Below are 19,643 nucleotides of genomic sequence, written 5' to 3'. Positions count from 1 at the left end.
TAAAAACGTTTTGTCCTCGCCTTCTTGCATCTCTCTCAAATCCGGCTGAGTTTGTATCCAAGGTTGAGGATTGGAATAATTCAGTTTTTTTTGTAGAATTTGAAATCAGGTCCGATTGGTATTACTATTTTCTCACAAGTTGATTGTCAAATGAGAGCAGGAAACGTTTTGTTAAGATGTTACCAAAATTTGAGATCTGACGACAAGAGAAGTGCGTACTAAAGTAGAAACAAGTGAGAAGGCCGTTACCATCATGAAGCCTTGATGACCAGGAAACTACTATAGAGATCGACATGGTAAGGTTACCATCATGAAGCATTTTAGCCGAATCCGAAACCCGAACCCGAACCCAACCCGAAATAAGCAGTTCGGTTCGGATTCGGATAGTATTAAATACCCGATCGGATTTAGTTTATTTGAAATTCGGATACCCGATCGGGTTCGGGTATTACCCGATATCCGAAGTAGATCCGAATCAACCCGAAATAAATACAAAAATGCATCTAAGTGGATTTGAACCCAGTATCTTAGACATTAATTGATGCATCATAAACCATTTTGCTTCCTTAATTATTCTGTCGTAGAATAAAAACATTAAGTATTTATATATATTCATATATTCTAAAATTGACTTATTTTTTTCTTTCTCAATCAACATCAACAGAATCGATAATTGTTTTATCTTTTTCCATACCCAGATCAATTTTACTAGAAACATGACAAACAAATCTAAAAAAAATATAGTGATATTTTGTGGGGTTTGAGGAATGAGTGAATGAGTGAGGTTGGAAGATAAATATAAATCATAACATATAATTTGGTATAGATATTGTTAGATTTGGTTGAGAAAGTAAATGATTTGATTATTGAAGTGGTGGCAATGGATAAACAAAATTAGGGTTTTTGATTGAAGTAAAGAGAGATGAAGAAGAAGGAGACAAGAAGAGGGAGGTAGAAAGTTTTTTTTTTTTAATGAATTCGGGTATACCCGAAATTACCCGAATCCGAAGCCAAATTACCCGAACCCGACCCGATATCATAAAATACCCGATCGGATTTTATATCTCTATATCCGAAAATCCAAAAATCCGAACATCCGAACCCGAATGCCCAGGGCTAGTTTCCCTCTCTGTTTTCAGTGTGATTTGAATTAGTAGAGACTTTGTTACTTGCTTCGTATGTTTAGCACTACTGTAAACAATTTACGAATGCAGGCCTTAAAACTTTTGACAAAACCCTTCCTACTTTTAAGAAGGACCAACTATTATAAAGGTAACATTTACTCTGCTTTAGCTCTTAGGGTTCATTTAGGTTGGTAGAAGTTATATTCTAAATCAAAATAGCCTATGTGGTTGTACACACTTGAGATAACCTATGAATACTATTACTTACAAATTGGTAAAAACTTGGTGGTCGCCAGACCATGTAACTAACCTATGAATACTATTACTTACAAATTGGTAAAAACTTGGTGGTCGCCAGACCATGTGAGTTACATTTGGTTGTTAGTGCGCCTACATCTTGAACGTTTTCTAATTTGGAATATGACCAAAAGTATACTCGATTATTCAGATTACTTATGTTCTCTAACTGTTATGTTATTTGGAAATGTCATATTTGAACTTTTATCCAAGATTTTCAATGTCAAACTTTGTCATCTCTGAACTTCTCAAGCTGTTGGCAAAAGATATATTAATTAAAGTGATGGTGGGATTAATTTACATCACTGCCAAGTATGAGGTACTTCTCTGATATTAATTGCTGAAGACTATTATTAGAAAACATTAAGTTTGATTCTAAATATGAACGTCGGGTTTTCACAGCTTCATGAACGAGATAGGCAATTTTTCAAGTATATGTAGAGGATGGAATCGCCAGCACGGCTAGAGACAATATATTTCATAATTTCAATGTATGTTTTTCCAATTCATATACTAAAATCATGTAGGTCTAAACTCTAAATACAGTGATTGGTTCTTGCACAACATTATGAAATTATTTGCATATAAAATAGGCCTCAAAACAATGACTGGGATTTGCCCTTTTTCTTTTGCCGCCCATGATATATTTCAGAGATTCATACGAACGACAGAATTTTTCCAATGTATTGGTGGCATCATCATTAGTTCAAAGGTTTTGCATTGTTCAATCTATATTGATTTTACGTTCGGAGTATAGTTTATGACTAATGATAGGATCATCAGATCATTTATATACTTATTTTATATATGGACCACCTACTTGATAATGTAAATGTAAGTTTACATAATGCTGAACACACAAGGTTATATATCGTAGCGAGACGCATCAATCTGTAATGTCCAGAATATTCGTCGACCACGATTATATGTAATCTTAGATAACTATTTTTTTTTTGTTTAGCTTATGTTTTATTTCCAGGTTTATGCTTTTTGGAGAATACACTTAAAGTGACTATATGGCATTTTCCAATATTCTAGCCTAACAACTAACAAATAATTATGTTGATGGGGTAGTAAGCACTATGGGCAAGACTGTGTGACTTCTGTTTCCAACCAAGGAATAATCACGTTGGTTTTTTTAGCAACAAGTTTATTACACATACGTTGATATGTTGATAACAATAAAATTATCAATTGTCAAATCTGTAAAAGGAATAAGATGAGAAAAATTATACAAATAAACATTCAACATTTAAAAAAACATTTAGTACAATACCATACATACTTTTAAAGTTAAAATGTTAAATACAACATCACATGTAGCATGTATGTAAGAATTTATTTTTAAAAACTAAGTTAACTAATTTTAAAATATATCAATTATTAAAATACCCGGGCGTAGCCCGGATCTGTCCCTAGTTGTACAGTAAAAAATCTTAAATTTAAAAGATAAAGGAAGTTTCTCCCAACTATGACACATCACCATTTAATAGTTATTAATCAGTTTAACGCAACTAATACATTTTTTTAATGTGTGTCATTATTTATACAAGTTACACCCTAATCTCTTCCGCGCTTATAAAAAGGTTAATATATTAACAAATCCCAGTTACAACTTGCAAGCATACTTACAAAATATTCTTGAACAATTATTGGAATTTTGCTAGCAATCGGTGATTTTGATGTTTTTGTTCCTCTTGAATTAATAGGAACTTAGGAAGCTTAAGTTAATTAGTTGAAATTAAATGTTAAATCGTCATGTAATTTAGTTAACGTTTCTTTAGTTGCAGTCAAAAGTTTATTAGTAGCTGAAAAGACGTTAAACTCATGTCAGTGTGAACTTTATAATATCAACACTTTTTGATTGGAATATTCATAAATGTTACGTGCAATTTTTTTTGTCTTTGTTAACGTTTCCGTTATTTTTGAGATTTGACTGTAAGAAACTGACTATCCACTACACACATTATCGTGATTCGTGCTAAACATTTCATAAGCTGTTCTGATTCTTATATTTCCTTTGTCAGCTTGCATATTTCTCTCTTGTCTCATAGCATCTACAAATCGAACACAACCAAAGTTCTCACCCTCACAATTTTATGTCGGCAATGACCATTACTAATGATCCAAATCAGATTCCAAAATTCGACAATTCTCATTGCTTCTCTTTCTTAATTCGAACAAGTTCTTGCATCGCTTTCTCGGGTTTATCCTAATAGACTTACCACTTTATACGCGTCTATTTTGAAATTTTTGACTATCATTAAAAAGTCAAAAACCAAGTTCAATTTTGACTTGTCTTTTTCGGTTTAGCTAAAACCGAACCAAATCAATTTTACTTTGTTGTATTAAGAGAATTTGAGAAATTTTTCTTCTCTCTATTCTCTTTTGTACGACAAACATAAAATACAAAGAGGAATGAATCCTCAAAAAGGCAAAAACCCAAGCTCCAAATTTGAATTAATAAAAAAAAAAGTCAAAAACAAAACAATTTCTCCAGTTTAGCTAAAAGCCTAAAACCAAACTAGATCAATTTTACTTCGGTGTTTAAGAGAATATAAGAAATTTTACATTTCTCTATTCACTTATGTACGACAAACCAAAGAGGAATCAACCTTCAAAAAGGCAAAAACCAAAGAGGAATCAACCTTCAAAAAGGCAAAAACCAAACTCTAAGATTTGAGTAAAAAAGTCAAAAACCAACCAATTTATCCGGTTAAGCTAAACCGAACCAAATCCTTTATTTACATTTTCTGAAATTTTCTTCTTCCCCAGGCCGGCCTGCCCTAAGTGCCCCTCTCCTCTCAAACCTCTCTCTGACTCGACTCTCTCCTTTATTTTGTATTTAAGGAGAACCAAAAATAAACGAAGAAAAATAAGAATTAGGGATTTCGAAAAGCCATGGCTCTTAAATTGTCAACAATGGCTACCCAACTTTTCTGATTCCTGAAAGTTAGCAACTTTAAGCTTCTTCCTCCTCCTTTTTCTCTATTACATTACCATTTTTTAAAATCAGTGCGTCAGAATCGAATCTCACACCTTTTGTTTTGGTTTCTTCCTCTTAACCCTTCTTCACCACTATCTTCAAAAAACCCACCTTTTTGATTTTCACAAAACACCAGATCTGGTTTCATATTAGAAACAAATTTAGTGGGTCACTTTAAAAATTCGATTTTTTTGATCAAAAACGATGTGGTCGGTGGTGGGTTTAGTGAGACGTACGGCTATGTCCTCAACCGTGAGTAAAGCTTCTCCGGTTAGGACTTTGCTTGGTGGGTATAGGTGTCTCAACGTTGAATCTAAGGAAGATGATGAGAAAAAGGTGGATATGACTGTTTCTGAAGCTAAGAAGCTAATGAGATTAGTGAATGTTGAAGANATTTCATATTAGAAACAATTTAGTGGGTCACTTTAAAAATTCGATTTTTTTTGATCAAAAACGATGTGGTCGGTGGTGGGTTTAGTGAGACGTACGGCTATGTCCGCAACGGTGAGTAAAGCTTCTCCGGTTAGGACTTTGCTTGGTGGGTATAGGTGTCTCAACGTTGAATCTAAGGAAGATGATGAGAAAAGGGTGGATATGACTGTTTCTGAAGCTAAGAAGCTAATGAGATTAGTGAATGTTGAAGATATGAAGAAGAAGCTTATTGGTATGGGTGATAAAGAGATGGTTACTTACAGTACACTCATTGAAGCTTCTCAAGGTTTAGGTATCGCTAGATCTCTTGATGAAGCTCATGCTTTTGCTCGTGTTCTTGATGATGCTGGTGTGATTTTGATTTTTCGTGATAAAGTCTATCTTCATCCTGATAAGGTTCGTGAAAGGAAAAAAAAAGACCTTTTCTTTTTGTTTAGTCTCTTGATGTTTCGTTGTTGAATCTGTTTTTGTGGATTTGTTTGTAGGTGGTGGATTTGATTAAAAAGGCATTACCTTTAGGTTTGAATCCAGATGCTGGTTCGATTAGAGATGAGTTTGATAAGATGAGAAGTATGAAAGAAGAGATTGATGTGTTGGCTCATCAACAAGTGAGGAAGATTCTTTGGTGTGGTCTTGGTTACTCTGTGGTCCAGATTGGAATATTCATTAGGCTAACTTTTTGGGAGTTTTCTTGGGATGTGATGGAACCAATCACTTTTTTCACTACAGCTACTGGGATTATTGTGGGTTACGCTTACTTCTTGATGACTTCAAGAGACCCAACGTATCAAGATTTCATGAAAAGGCTGTTTCTTTCTAGGCAGAGGAAGTTGCTCAAGAGTCATAAGTTTGATGTTGAGAGGTTTAAGGAACTTGAGAACAAGTGGAAGGTAACGTCTTGCTCTTCTTCTTCGTGCCACGCAAACGCATCGATTCGGAATCGTGTTGGTGTTGATCTTGATTTGGAGGATTCTTTGCAGAGTCGTCACAGAGATTGATTTGGCTTTAATCATCCCATCAGTTTCTGGTTTTCCTAACCATTTTTCACTTTTGATTTACATACTTAACCAAAGATTTCTTCTCTCTTGGAGGTTTTATCAAGTTTGATTATTTGGTGTTAATTGAGAGCCAAAGAATAGAAGGAAGTAGTCATTTGATAATCTTCAGCTACTGTTATCTAAATCAGCTGNTTTTTTTTTTTTTTTTTTTTTTTTTTTTTATGGTTATAAGGATTTTGATGGATTATAATAGTCTAGTTAACTATGATTTGGAGGCTTAGATGATTCTAAGGAATTTTTGTTATCATACAATCAATGAACCAACAAAGCAATTTCGTAGCTTAGTTTAATATCGATTTGAATTCTCGTTTCAAAGGTTTAAGCATTTGAGGATAAAATGGTACAAAGAAGAGTGAAGGTGAATAATATTATTGAATGTCCAACTCCAACACATGGGTCGATTATTCAATTCCTAATTACTACCTCGTGTCCACTAAAAAATGCACGCCACAGCTCTTCGGTCAATGTGACATTTGACCGACCACAAAAATAAACAAACTGAAAAAACCTTTTAAGAATTATTTTTATTTTATTTTATTTAAACGTTTAAATTCTGAAGTACTTTTTTTTTTGGTCGTGTGAATTTTATTATTGAACACAAGAAAGTTAAAATTACAAGAGGTGATGGACAACTTGATGTTCTCGTGGTCATTAGACGACAAACTACTGAATGTCCCCGCAATTTTAGCCTACAAGAGGGAAACAAACCTCAAGAAACGAGTATACATATTAAGAACAAACACAAATCTAAAAAGCAAACTCATGGGAAACTAAAACCTAAGCCTAATAATTGAACAATGGCACGAGAGACTCTCACAAAAATTTCTTATAGAACCACTAAACGTCGGGAGCACCAATAAAGTCGGATAGACCTCACACCGAAGCCAAACCAGAAGCAAAGCGATAGGGAGGAAATCAAGATACCAACGCGACCAAAGACACAAATACAACTCCCATAGCACCTCACCAGCCAGACGGAGAGAGCATGAAACCCTAGAGTCAAAGAAAAAACTTTGATATCGACCAGAGACAAACCACGCAAGATCAGCTGTTCTTACACGCGGATACTCGTCTACCACAGTTTCAGCCACCTACAGACATAAAACTGGTGATGTTCTTGCAAGAGAAGAACTAAAGACCGATTCTACTGCTTCCACTAAAACCTGACTCGAAAGATTCCAAAGAACTTAAAGAGAGGCTAGTACGTGACTCAACAACAAAATCCCTCCAAATGGCTCACACCAAGAACGAATCTAGAGCAAACACACAACCACAACCAGTAAGAGGACTTGAAGGAGAGGTAGAGCAAAGATCCAATTTCAAACCCAACAACAAAGCCATATCCATCAATTTAAGCCTCACATAAAACAAACAACCCTAAATATGAAACCATGGTCACACCACACAAACCCGCTAAAATATTAAAGCCACCATCAAGCAAACATGGGATATACCAGACACGCTTAACTTGATGAAATTGACATCGATTACCAGTAAGAGAATCAACCACACCTCCCCATAAGAAGAAAGCCCTTGAACATACAACCACCGAGCATCACAAAGACCAGATCTGGATCTTCAAAGGAGAGGCGAGACTCTTCCGAAACAGCAAAAGAAACCGATCGATGGCCAGAGATAGAGATACACAAGAAAAAAACACAAATAAAATGACAAAGAAGGCACAACGCCGGACCTATAAAGCCACCAGACGTTGGTCGAAGAGCGGCGCTGTTTTGTGTTTTTAGAGAGGAGAGAGGTGGGAGAGAATTAGGACAACAAACTGCCTTTGAATTTATACCGATTTTACATCAAATTAATACGGAAGTACTAATTGTGTGATTTAATATGTAAAAAGTAGGGGTGGGCATTTCGGTTTAAGTTTGGGTTGGGTTCGGTTTGGTTTATTCGGTTTTGGTAAAACTCTAACCAAACTCAACCGAAGTTAGTTTGGTTTGGTTTGTGTTCAGATCGGTTTATGTTTGGTTTGGTTTAGTTCGGCTTTAATTCGGTTTAAAAAACAAATAATGTAACAAAATAATTATAATAGTTAATTAATCAAATAAATTAGAAAAGCTAAAAAAATAAAATTAATACCTAATATTAAATGTAATTAAATATATATTTAAATTTAGTTAATTTTATTAGCAAATTTAAAATAAAGTAAAATAGAAACCAAATGCAAGTGGTAATAGGTAAGATCACATATTTATAATTTTCATAATATTATTAATTAATTTAAGAAACACATTGGATTATAAAACCGAACCGAACTGAACTATTTGGGTTGAGAATAAACATAACCGAATGGTTGGAGTGTATAATTGAGTTCGGTTGGTTCGGTTTGCTAATGCCCACCCTAGTAAAAAGTAAATACTGCACTTTCTAGTTTATATACTCACGACTTCATAAGAAAACTAACATTTTGATTTTCTCTTTATTATTTAAGTTAGCAATTAATTTAAATGACGTGGCGTTCATTTTAATTTTATTTGGAAAACAAAAATATTTTAATTATTTTGTGTTTAAATATAAGTGTTAAAAAAAAACTTGGATTCGCTCTTTGTTCACCTCCTCCTTGCTAAACCATTGAAAAGATGACAAGTAATGCTATATTAAAAAAAAATATTAAAATTAAAATCATAAAATCAGAAGAAAGTAAAAAAAACAAAATATGTAGACTTTACAATAAATTTAGTGCATTTTAAATATCAATTGAATTTAAAAATAATACTAATATCTTATTGATTTTCGATTTATTAGGTTCTATGCCAGTTTAGATTTATAAACAAAGTTAAATTTTACGATTAAACGAAATTATATGGCAGTTTGGATTAACAATGAAAGTTAGGGTTTAGATTTTATAATCAAAGAAATTACAAATCGGTTTGAGTTGATAAATGAAAATATTCAAACTACACTAAATTAAAAATATAACAAAATTACAGAGAACATCATTCATTAGGAGTGAAAGAGTATTCATTAGCAATAAAAAATATAACATCAAGTCATTTTAACATCTCGACTGAATGGTATGCAAATCTACACATAATCTTTAACAAAATATTATATAAATAAGTTAATAAATTACTGTCAAAAATTATAATAACAATAGGTTTATAAATAATTAAGCATAGTGAATATATTACACCTACACATCGTTTGAAAATCTCTAAATTGAGGATGCAATCATCTAAGCTCATGTATTTTGGTTGATTTAAAGAAAAACAGATATCATATATTCGAACTTACAAGGATCTTTGTCCGAAATCCACCATTTGGCCTTATTGTTTCGATAACATATTTGAATTTCAAGTAGAAAACAATTTTCATAAATAAATTATTGTTGATTTCATGAAAAATCTTGGTTGTATTCACATAATTTAATTATCGCTTTTTCTAGTAAACATAATAAAAAAAATATTTATTACTTAGTCATGGAAGTAGTCTAAACAGACATCAAAAATGTTCTTAGCGTTTTAGAACTTTTATTTTAACTTTGATTTAACATTATACATAAATAAAAAAAATTTGAAAATAGTTCATATACGTCCACACATAGAGCGTTCTTTATATGGTTGATGAAACATTGGGTTGAGACTTTTTTTTATATGAGTTAATTTATACCCTTTATTCAAAACATTCAACAGTTGGTTAAATAATGGTTAAATAAAGGTAGTTGTCCATCAAAATACTTTGCAATCAATTTCTAATCTTAGTTGGTTACTAAAAGTAAATCATTGACTCAAAAATTACACATTTCTTTTATGAATTTATTATTATTTTTAAATTATTGATATCAATTTTCAAAGTGTACAAAAACTGCTTGAAGCTCATAAAGACCATTGAAAGGACCAACATCTATTTGGAAGAAAAAACAAAACTAGGATTAATTGTAATTCAAAACCAAACCAAGCCTGAAAAAAAAAAAACAAGAATAACTTTTAGTTCATTTGTTGAAATAGCTTCAATTTTGAGACAACCAAAAAATATTATATGTGTTATACTTGGAATCATTCTTAGTAGTAGCCTTGTAAAATTATGTATTATATTATTAAGCTTTATTCTTGTAACCTAACAAAATATATTATTATACAATTATGTGATTAAACATTTTTTTGAAAAGTAAAATTAATTTGATTTTAAGAAAAAAAATAATTGGGCTTTGATGACTAAACATAATTGGGTTTGGGCCTATGTGGCTAAACATTAAGAAACCAAATAACATACAAACAAAAAAAAACCTAAAACGCACGTGGAGAGAATCAGTCGTCTTCTTCGTTTAGATCTCGTTTTATGAACCCACCGGAAGAACCCAACTACGTTTCTGTTTCCGATTGGAGCTTCACCGGCGCTTCAGTGCTCGCTTCTCTTGTCGGTTAAAAACAAATTTTTGAGAGCTTCATTTCTGGGGTTTGATTCAATTACAGAGAAGCCATGAACACTCACAATAGTCGAAACGCAAAATGGAAACAGAGAGAGCTTGTTCTTCTACTCTTATACGCTATTGCCTTCTATGCTTATGTCGTATGGAGATCGCTTCGTCTCTCTCACGGTAACTCCAATTTTTTTATTTGTAAATTTCTAAAATCTGGGTCATGTGATTGTGATTTTGGTTGATAAGAGTTTTGAATTTTTAGATCATTACTTCAAGCTCTATGGCTTAGCTCCTGGCTGGCTCATTCCTAATCGACGTAATGTAATGTGTGATTCCTTAAATTATCATTTTTTTTTGTTTTTCCAAATTATTCTTATTGCTTTGAAGTTCATTATCTGTGTTTTTGGCTGTAGGATGTTTCTGATGCTCAATGGAGAAATTTTCGTGGGAATTTGCCGATTCTAAGCTTTGTTTTCGCGGGATTCACTGTGATTGCAAATGGGTTTAGGTCTTTTTTCCAATTGAAAGCTAAAGGAATGGCCATCTTGTGGCTTTCATTGTCGTTCATATACTTGATTTACTTACATGGAGCTTGGTAAGTGCTGATTTCCATATCTTTGTTGTTTGCTTCCTAGCATCACATTGTTTCTTTAGTTTTCTGAATCTAAGCTGAGTTGTTTCCGCATTCACTTCCAGCGTCATTTACATTCTCTCGATTGCAACAGCCAATTTCCTTCTTGCTAAGGTATGTTTTCCTTTCAATATATCTCCCTATAGTAATCTTGGTATATTGGTAGTTTCGATCGTAAGAGTATGTTAATGAAGGGTAGAGCATATCTTCGATTCTTGTGGCATATACTCATAATGTCTACTTCTCAGTTCAGTTGATATACATTAATGCAGGTTTTTGCACGGACAAAATACTTTCCTTACATGCTTTGGACATTCAATATATTTTTTCTCTTCTGCAATCGCATTTATGAAGGATATTCGTTCTCCATTTTCGGGTGAGTAATGTACATCTCATATTTGACATGTACAGTTGGAGTTATTGTATGGTTGCTGTGAAGTCTAACTCTTTGATTGTTCCTCTCTTTGTCCAAGGCAACAGTTTGAATTCCTGGACAACTTTAGGGGCACATTTAGATGGCATATATGCTTCAACTTTGGTATCTAGTTACCCTTGATTACATTTTTGCTCTCTATCTAGAAAAACAAAGTCTGATTGCAGTATGTTGCCCACTTATAATTTTGTCGCAGTTGTTCTGCGCATGATAAGTTTTGGATACGATTATCACTGGGGCCAACTGGACTCTCATTTTGATGAGGAGGTGTGTTGCCTTTCTTGATATTTATTTTCTTCCTTCTCGTAGTAGTTTTGGAATAGGTGTTCGTGGTAATTTTGCATTCTCTTCGAGAAATAAAATATCACCCACAAAATCATGTCCGTATGTTCTCCTGACACATATAGAAAAGAGCTGCTGATATTCGTAGCTGCTTGTTAATTTTTCTAAGTTTTACATCTTGTGTATTTATACTGTTTCCCTTGATCAATGGTTAACAGCATATGGTGTAGCCATCTCTTAGTTTGTTATTTTGTTATTGCAGAAACATGTAACACGCTGTTCCTTATGTAAGTTGGGGAAGACATGCTACGTACTTCGACAGGTTGACTGCATGACACCACTGTTTAACTTCTATAATTAATCTCTTTCTCTTGCATAACTCATCTCTAACATTGTATAACCTATTAGGAGAGAGGTCTTGCAAGTGACAGCTGCAGCTTTTCTCTATACCTTTGTTATTTGGTGTATGCACCCTTGTACCTTGCGGGGCCAATCATAAGCTTTAATGCATTTGCTTCTCAGGTCTGTGGTTCTTGCCATGCCTTCACTTTTGTATTCCTTTCATGTCTTTGTTTGTTTTTAGAATCCGAACTCTGGTTCTCTTGTATAAACTTCCATTTACTGTAGAAAAGAGTTCACAAAGAATCAACACCGTTTTTTCATAGTGGGTCGTCTTCATGATCTCTCACTACAAACCTATATTTTTACAGCTAGATATGCCACAGAATACTCATTCATTCAAAGATGTTGCTCGGTATGGAGTGCGTTGGTTATTCAGCTTCTTGCTGATTGAACTTATGACACACTTATTTTATTACAATGCCTTTGTGATCAGGTGAAACTCTTTCAGACTAGGATAATAATTACACTTCATCGTTCTGTTTTTCAAATCTTTTAATTATACAAAATGCTAACTTCGTTGTGTTTGTGACAGTGGTCTGTGGAGAGAACTATCTCCTGTGGAAATATTTATTGTCGGATATGGAGTAAGAGGCTCTTGGAAATTTTAGTCGTGTGCTTTGACTTTTTTTATTGTAGAGAACGAGAATACCTGAAACTGATCTGTAGTGCTATTTGTACTGCTGCAGGTGTTAAACTTCATGTGGCTTAAGTTCCTTCTTTTATGGAGATATTTCCGCTTTTGGTCTCTGGTATGCCCCTTCAAAGTCTTGAGATCGTTTTATTATTCTATGATCGTTTAATGGAATAAAATTCTAGCAATTCTATGGTAGTTAACTTATTCCTTTGTACTGATGACATTCTGGTCTATGAAATTTCAATAGCAAGCAATTTTCAAATTGTTGCTGCGATCATGGCTACAAAGCTAGAAATTCGGAGAAATATGGCCGGATGAAAAATTAGTATGCAGTTCTGAATGTAATATTGTAAACATTTTCTTTTAGGTGAATGACATTGAAACTGTAGAGAACATGCCAAATTGCATTAACAATTGCTACAGCCTGGAATCGTTTTGGAAAACCTGGCATGCTTCATTTAATAGGTGGCTTATCAGGTAAGAATGTTTAACACTAAACCTGGCATGCTTCTTTTAATGCCAGCTCGTATAATAGTAAGTTAACATCTTCCTTTAGGTATATGTATATTCCTCTAGGTGGATCACGAAGAAAGTTTCTGAATGTGTGGGTTGTATTTACATTTGTTGCCATGTGGCACGATTTGGAATGGTAATCTATTGCCTTCATATGATTCCTTTGCGTTGTATGAATTATTTGATCCAACTTCTCATATGGTTGACTGTTTTATTTGCAACCAGGAAGCTTCTTTCATGGGCATGGTTAACATGTTTATTCTTCATGCCAGAAATGTTACTGAAATCAGCATCCAATGCATACAAGGTCAGTTAAACAATGGTTGTTTTAGTCTGTCTATAAGTTCCAAGTCTTTACCATGCCAACATTTGAAGAATGAATGTGATATAATATTATCGCACATTATTGTGATGGTAGAGACTAGGCAATGCGTCTGACTAGCATATGATATGTTTTGGACCCGTCTAGTTATCATATACCCCAATGACAAATAGAACCTCCTTTTCCTTTTTAATTTGGTTTCGTGTCCGTAGTAATGGTAGTAACATGAGAATTACTGTTGCAGGTTGAGAGTGCTTTAGGAGAATTCCTCCTACGTGAACTTAAGGCGTTGTCTGGTGCCGTCACAATCACATGCCTCATGGTAAATAGCTTATGCGGAATATTCTTATGTCCCATTCTTGTAGTCGCCTTCATGCTGACAAATAAGATTGAGTCCCTCAATCGCAGATTGCAAATCTTGCTGGCTATGTCATTGGACCATCAGGTATAAACTGGTTGGTCTCCAGCTTTCTTAAGAGAGAAGGTATATATAAACACAACGGTCATCAGTCTTGATTTAAAGTTCTTTCTCAGACGCTGCAATTTAATAATGTTCATTCATTCGATATCACAGGAGTACCTGTTCTGGGCGGAGTGTTCTTTAGCTTGTACGTGGGTACAAAGGTAGTGCATTAGATATTCTGCTACGCTGTTTAGTTTACTTTTCTCCTGGAGCTTTAGATGTTGTTTGAATGTTCCCAACTTTCATTTCTTTACTTGGCAGCTGATGTTCCACATCCAAGACTTGAGAAGTAGAGCGCATAGTCCGAAGTAGCTGAGGCAAAGAGTTGTAGTCTCCTCAGTTATAATCAAGTAATGTCATTATTGTTACATTTTGTATAAAATTTTGGTCGGGCTAACTGAGTATGTCTATGCTGGAAGAATAAAAAATGAAATCAACTTTGGCAAAGGCTTTTGGATGGATGATCACAGACCACCTGCATATGATATAAGCATATTGAATGCTGTTGAAAAGGTATCTGGTAAATGAGTGACGATCCATTTATTATCATAACCAAACTAGTTAGTGCGTGAATCCTCTGGCATGGACGCAGCCAAATTGGCCTAACTGACAAACTTCATGCATTATGAACGATTTTGTGATGACTCAAGCAGCATATTCATCAATTCAGCTCCTTACTGGTACTGTCTACATTCCTTAGGTAAGACTTCTTAACTATTATGATAACAATCAAATTCATCATCACCACCACTTCGATTAGCTCATATATCTGCGTTCTGCAAAAGTCAAGCAAAATTCTACATAGGGCAGGATTTTCCTTATCTTAACTCTGATGACTAGAACAACCAGGCGGTGTGGCGGTATTCTGTTTAGCCCAGCCAGTACACATCTCAGGTTGCGCATTCCGTAGGGTGTATAGATTTGCCACGATTGGTGTACATACTCTTAGGCACCCATGTGATGTTAAGACACCAGTCTCTTTGTGGCTCGTAGGCGATATAAGATAGGTCTGGTAAGTTTTAAGCAGCATAAATCCAGTTTCTGAGAAGCTTGTAAGGCGAAAGAGAGAGAAGGTGAAGAAGAAAGGAAATCTAGAAAAAGTGCGAAAAGTGAATACAGTATTCAGAATACTGATGCGAGTTCCATTACAGAATTTTTTGATAGGTTAAAGTGCGATTGAGACCACTGAAGAAGACCATCAATGTCACACATTTGTCCCTTCCCAACCCAACAAAAACAGGTTGGGACAAGACATTGGAGGATTAAGACACACATCTGCTTTTTAATCATGTGGCTCTAAACGGAAAATTTCAGTCTTTCAGACGTAAGGGAATTGTATAAAGTAGCGATAGTGACGATTTTTAACACACTGAAAAGGATTGTCGTAGGAAGATACACGAAATAATTAACACTGGTGTCCAAATAATATAATCATCACTAGTAAGGACAAAAATGATGGCAGCTTCATAAGAATCTAAAACTTAATAATTCTCTAAAAAGATATCTTAACCATTGGTCAGCTCTGAAATAATTGCAAACAGTCTGCTAACATTCTGCGATCTGATCTCTAAGGTAACCAAAATTATATTTTACTTTGTCAAGATCTTGATCTGGAATCTTTTTTTTTTTGTCAAAAGGCTACTTAACTATCTCAGTTAAATCACACCTTAGTCTGGTAATAAATATTAAATAAAACGTTTGGTAATTAATGTTATCTCTCTCTCCTCCATATAAACCAAGGTTTGTGAACAAGTCTGAAACCATCCATCCATATGATCAAGAGGTGGGAAATGAAGAACCATCTATGGAGTTTGTTTGGGATCATTCTCTTAAACATCTCTGTAAATGGTATGATGATGGAGTTTGATGAAACAGAGTGGTTCACAGAGTTCAATGGAACAAAGATGTTTCAGACTGAAAGTGCTGTTTATTCTGAAGCTAAGTTTCCTATGGTTGGACTCACTCTCATTCAATCCGCTGCTTCTAAAGGAGCTGGTAACATCTTCTTCTTTACAACCTATCTCCTTCTTGGGATATTATATGTTCCTTGTTACACAATTTTCGATTTCTTGCCAGTGTGTCTGGATGGAAGTCTCCCTGGATATCACTTGCATCGAGGGTTTGGCTCAGGAGCAAACAACTGGCTCGTTCAATTGGAGGTTTGTGCACCTAAAACATTCTCTTGTAAATATATATATGACAATGTTTAGTCACTAACATGATGGTTGATAGGGAGGTGGATGGTGTGATACCGTTAGAAATTGTGTATACCGTAAGACCAGTCGCCGTGGATCGTCTTCGTATATGGAGAAACAGATACCATTCACTGGCATTCTAAGTGATAGAGCCGCTGAGAATCCAGGTTCTTTTTTCTAAAGCTCCCATACATCACTCTAGACGATATGATGTTTATGTTTCTTGGTAATGTTCTGCTTTGCAGATTTTTATAACTGGAACCGAGTAAAAGTTCGGTACTGTGACGGTGGATCGTTTAGTGGAGATAGTGAGGATAAGGTTAGCTTCTTCTTGAAAACACTTAGAAGGTTAGCTTGTGTTACATTGATTGTTATATCATTTTAATTTTTGCTATAAATTAGGCTGCAAAACTTCAGTTTAGAGGAAAGAGAATTTGGTTAGCTGCTATGGAAGAGTTGATGGGGAAAGGAATGCGTCAAGCTAAGCAGGCTCTGCTCTCCGGATGTTCTGCTGGAGGTCTGGCCGCGATTTTCCGATGTGATGATTTCGGGAAAATGTTTCCTCCTTCCACTAGAGTGAAATGTTTGAGTGATGCTGGTTTCTTCCTTGATGCGTGAGTGATTTGCTAGTTGCCTTGACTAACAAGTATCTATCAGTCATGATTTTGGTGTAAGTATTGACTGGTTTCTTAATTTCTTAACTGAAGCATCGATGTATCTGGAGGCCGAGCTCTGAGGCGTTTATATGCTGGTGTGGTAAAATTACAGGTTAGAACACATAATGTTTTACACACTTTGTCTCAAGATTTGTGTAATTTTGTTAAGTTTCGACTCAAAAACAATTTGGAAATGAGTGGATCGTCTCTATCCTTTTTATATATTATTTTTTGTCGATTCTAACATTTTTTAATCACAGAATCTTCAAACCATGCTTCCTCGAGACTGTGTAGATCGTCTTAACCCAACTTCGGTATGTGTTCTCTTCTTTTAGCTATCTTAATAGTGAAGCAATTCCGAATATAATGAGCTCGATCGCCTTAAACGTGTACTCCATGCTTTAATACTTGCAGTGTTTTTTCCCACAAAACTTAATCAACCAAGTCAAGACTCCATTGTTTATTCTAAATGCTGCATATGATTCGTGGCAGGTTAGTTAAAGTCCCTTCTTTTAATCCTCAGCTTTATCAATAAAGGGAGAATATGTCTTTTTTTATATGATATGTATTGTAATTGTTGCAGATCCAAGAGAGTTTAGCTCCTAAATCTGTAGATCCAAAAGGAAGTTGGAATGACTGTAGACTTAACTACGCTAAGTGCAGTCCATCTCAGATCCAGATCTTGCAAGGTGAACCATGAGCTATAATTAATGTTCTTGATTTTGAATAAACCAAAGCTGAGCTATATTATATTTTTTGTATTGAAAATTTTGTGTTAACAGGATTTAGGACGCGTATGGTGAATTTGGTAAAAGGTTTCGCGATGCCGAGAAAGAACGGTGTGTTCCTTAACTCGTGCTTTGCTCATTGCCAAACAGAGAGGCATGACACATGGTATGCTAAAAACTCTCCTGCCGTTAAGAACAAGGTAAGGCAAAATAATAACCTCATACAATGCAAAAGTGTAACGTATTGTGATTCCCAAGTGTTTTATTGAACAGGGTATAGCAGTAGCTGTGGGAGATTGGTATTTCGAAAGAGGAGGAGCAAAGCTCATAGACTGTGCTTATCCTTGTGACAAGACTTGTCGCAATTTGGTCTTTAAAGGATAAATTTAGTTTTTTTTTTCCTTTTGTATCAAAATGCTATTTTTTCTTCCTCAAAAAGAGCATTCTTTTATTCAGGCAAAACAGTGAAATAGAATAAAACCCATTTGATCACTTCTTCTCTTCCTACATATATCTTAACTTTGTGCCTAAAAATCAATTACTTATATAAACTATGCATTTTTTATAAACTTTTTTTGTAAATTGGATATCACATTCTGGTTTAAATCATATTGTAAAATGCCAAAATGGGATTATTAGTGGTCATGATTATGGACAATGAGCTTATTTCGCCTTATACAAGGACTTTTTATTCTTTACACGATAATATTTTTTTTTTCTTTGAATTTAATTCTTTTGAGTTTTAAATTGTAACAACACCAACTGTCTCCTTAATTGTTGATGTTTTGATCTGCATGACTTAACATGGTACCATAAATAGAGCATAATATACACATAAGTAAAACTCAAAAAGCGCCGGCCTTCATCGGTAAACAAGATGGATTACTTAGAATAGAGCCGGCCTTCACAAATCATGGGCTCCAAGCACCACAAAAATATTGGTCCAATAATGATTTGATCGTATGTATAAAACAATTACAAGTCTTTTTTTTTTTTTTTTGTGTTAAATAACAATTACAAGTCTTTGTCGAATTAGACATAAACAAAAAAAAATTTGATGGAGGCTTTTTCACATTTTCCTCTAGCAAGTCATCTTCTTTTTTCAGGTTCGTTCTCTCCGACCAAAACGTGGAACTCTGATCCAAGCATTTCATGTACGTCAACATTGTCCATGTTGCTTAAGTTAACATGCAGTTTCCATAATCACTTCTAGAGTCACGGTGAAGCCTAGATTAGACAAGACTTGTATCGCGTTCCGAATTCTGAGAATGCTTAGCTTTGTGAAGTGACTCGAGTCTCGAGTTGTAACACACCTCTCCGCCAAACAGTGGACTAGGCATACCACATAACCTTCTCAATAAATGCTGCTCACCAATATATACCACTATATATACCAGCTACTTTGCTATATAATATCTTTGGAAAACGTACCTACATCCAATTTTTGGGATGCGTGAGTAAACTCGTTAACTCAGTAAAGATGATCCTATCTGCCCATATGACCCTAAAAATTCATCTTGTCCAAGGTGTTTGTGGATGTCGGATCCCACACTCAATTATTTTTAGTGGGAAACGTAGGGTTTGATTCTACGAATATGAAAATGTATAGAACAATAACAAGTTTGAAATGTAGTACAAGTATGTTCGTCGAGAAATTCTGTGTATCATTATCAAAATAACCGATTTCTTTTAGGTGTACATGGTCATCTATTTTTTTTTTTGTTAAAATAGATGACCATGTGCACCTAAAAGAAATCGGTTATTTTGATAATGATATACAGAATTTCTCTACGAGCATATTTGTACTACATTTCTTTTTTTTGTTGTTGTTGTCGTCACTTGTATATACCCAAGTTGGATTGTTTTAACACCGAACTGTAGATGAAACGTGTTCTCCTTCTTCCTGTGTTTGGGCCATTGGCGAAAGATCCAAGCCAATTGGTGAAGGCTTCGGGCCCAACATTGTCCCTTCTCACAAGTCCATGATCAAACAACATATACATCATTCCTCAGAGACAATCATCATTATATATGCAGATTTTACTGGTTCCAAACCAGACCAGACCGGAGTAGCCTGATTGGCATGCCTAGTTTTTTTTTTTTTTTTTTTTT

At 34.6% G+C, this 19,643-nt stretch overlaps 2 protein-coding genes and 1 pseudogene across 4 annotated transcripts; all 3 read left to right on the top strand.

The window, feature by feature from the left end:
• LOC104759018 (calcium uniporter protein 5, mitochondrial) lies at positions 4,807-6,001 on the top strand. Its single transcript, XM_010481995.1, has 2 exons — positions 4,807-5,235; positions 5,325-6,001. Exons 1-2 carry the CDS (start codon positions 4,864-4,866, stop codon positions 5,835-5,837), a joined length of 885 nt encoding a protein of 294 aa, XP_010480297.1. The 5' UTR covers positions 4,807-4,863; the 3' UTR covers positions 5,838-6,001.
• Positions 10,155-14,414, top strand: LOC104759017 (putative membrane-bound O-acyltransferase C24H6.01c). Of its 3 annotated transcripts, none has more exons than XM_010481992.2 (19): positions 10,155-10,449; positions 10,535-10,593; positions 10,686-10,867; positions 10,969-11,017; positions 11,176-11,279; positions 11,377-11,441; positions 11,533-11,603; positions 11,881-11,940; positions 12,027-12,140; positions 12,329-12,453; positions 12,553-12,604; positions 12,707-12,769; positions 13,022-13,131; positions 13,211-13,303; positions 13,393-13,474; positions 13,734-13,811; positions 13,898-13,973; positions 14,064-14,113; positions 14,214-14,414. In XM_010481992.2, exons 1-19 carry the CDS (start codon positions 10,332-10,334, stop codon positions 14,262-14,264), a joined length of 1,602 nt encoding a protein of 533 aa, XP_010480294.1. In that variant the 5' UTR covers positions 10,155-10,331; the 3' UTR covers positions 14,265-14,414. The 3 variants fall into 3 exon arrangements, with proteins under 3 accessions (XP_010480294.1, XP_010480295.1, XP_010480296.1); XM_010481993.2 differs by having other exon boundaries at positions 10,434-10,449; positions 10,535-10,588; XM_010481994.2 differs by lacking the exon at positions 10,155-10,449 and having other exon boundaries at positions 10,535-10,598.
• LOC104759016 lies at positions 15,551-18,023 on the top strand (annotated as a pseudogene).

Source organism: Camelina sativa, chromosome 17 (genome assembly GCF_000633955.1).
Source record: "Camelina sativa cultivar DH55 chromosome 17, Cs, whole genome shotgun sequence".
Classification (NCBI taxonomy): Eukaryota; Viridiplantae; Streptophyta; class Magnoliopsida; order Brassicales; family Brassicaceae; genus Camelina; species Camelina sativa.
This window is presented reverse-complemented; position numbering and strand designations above follow the sequence as displayed.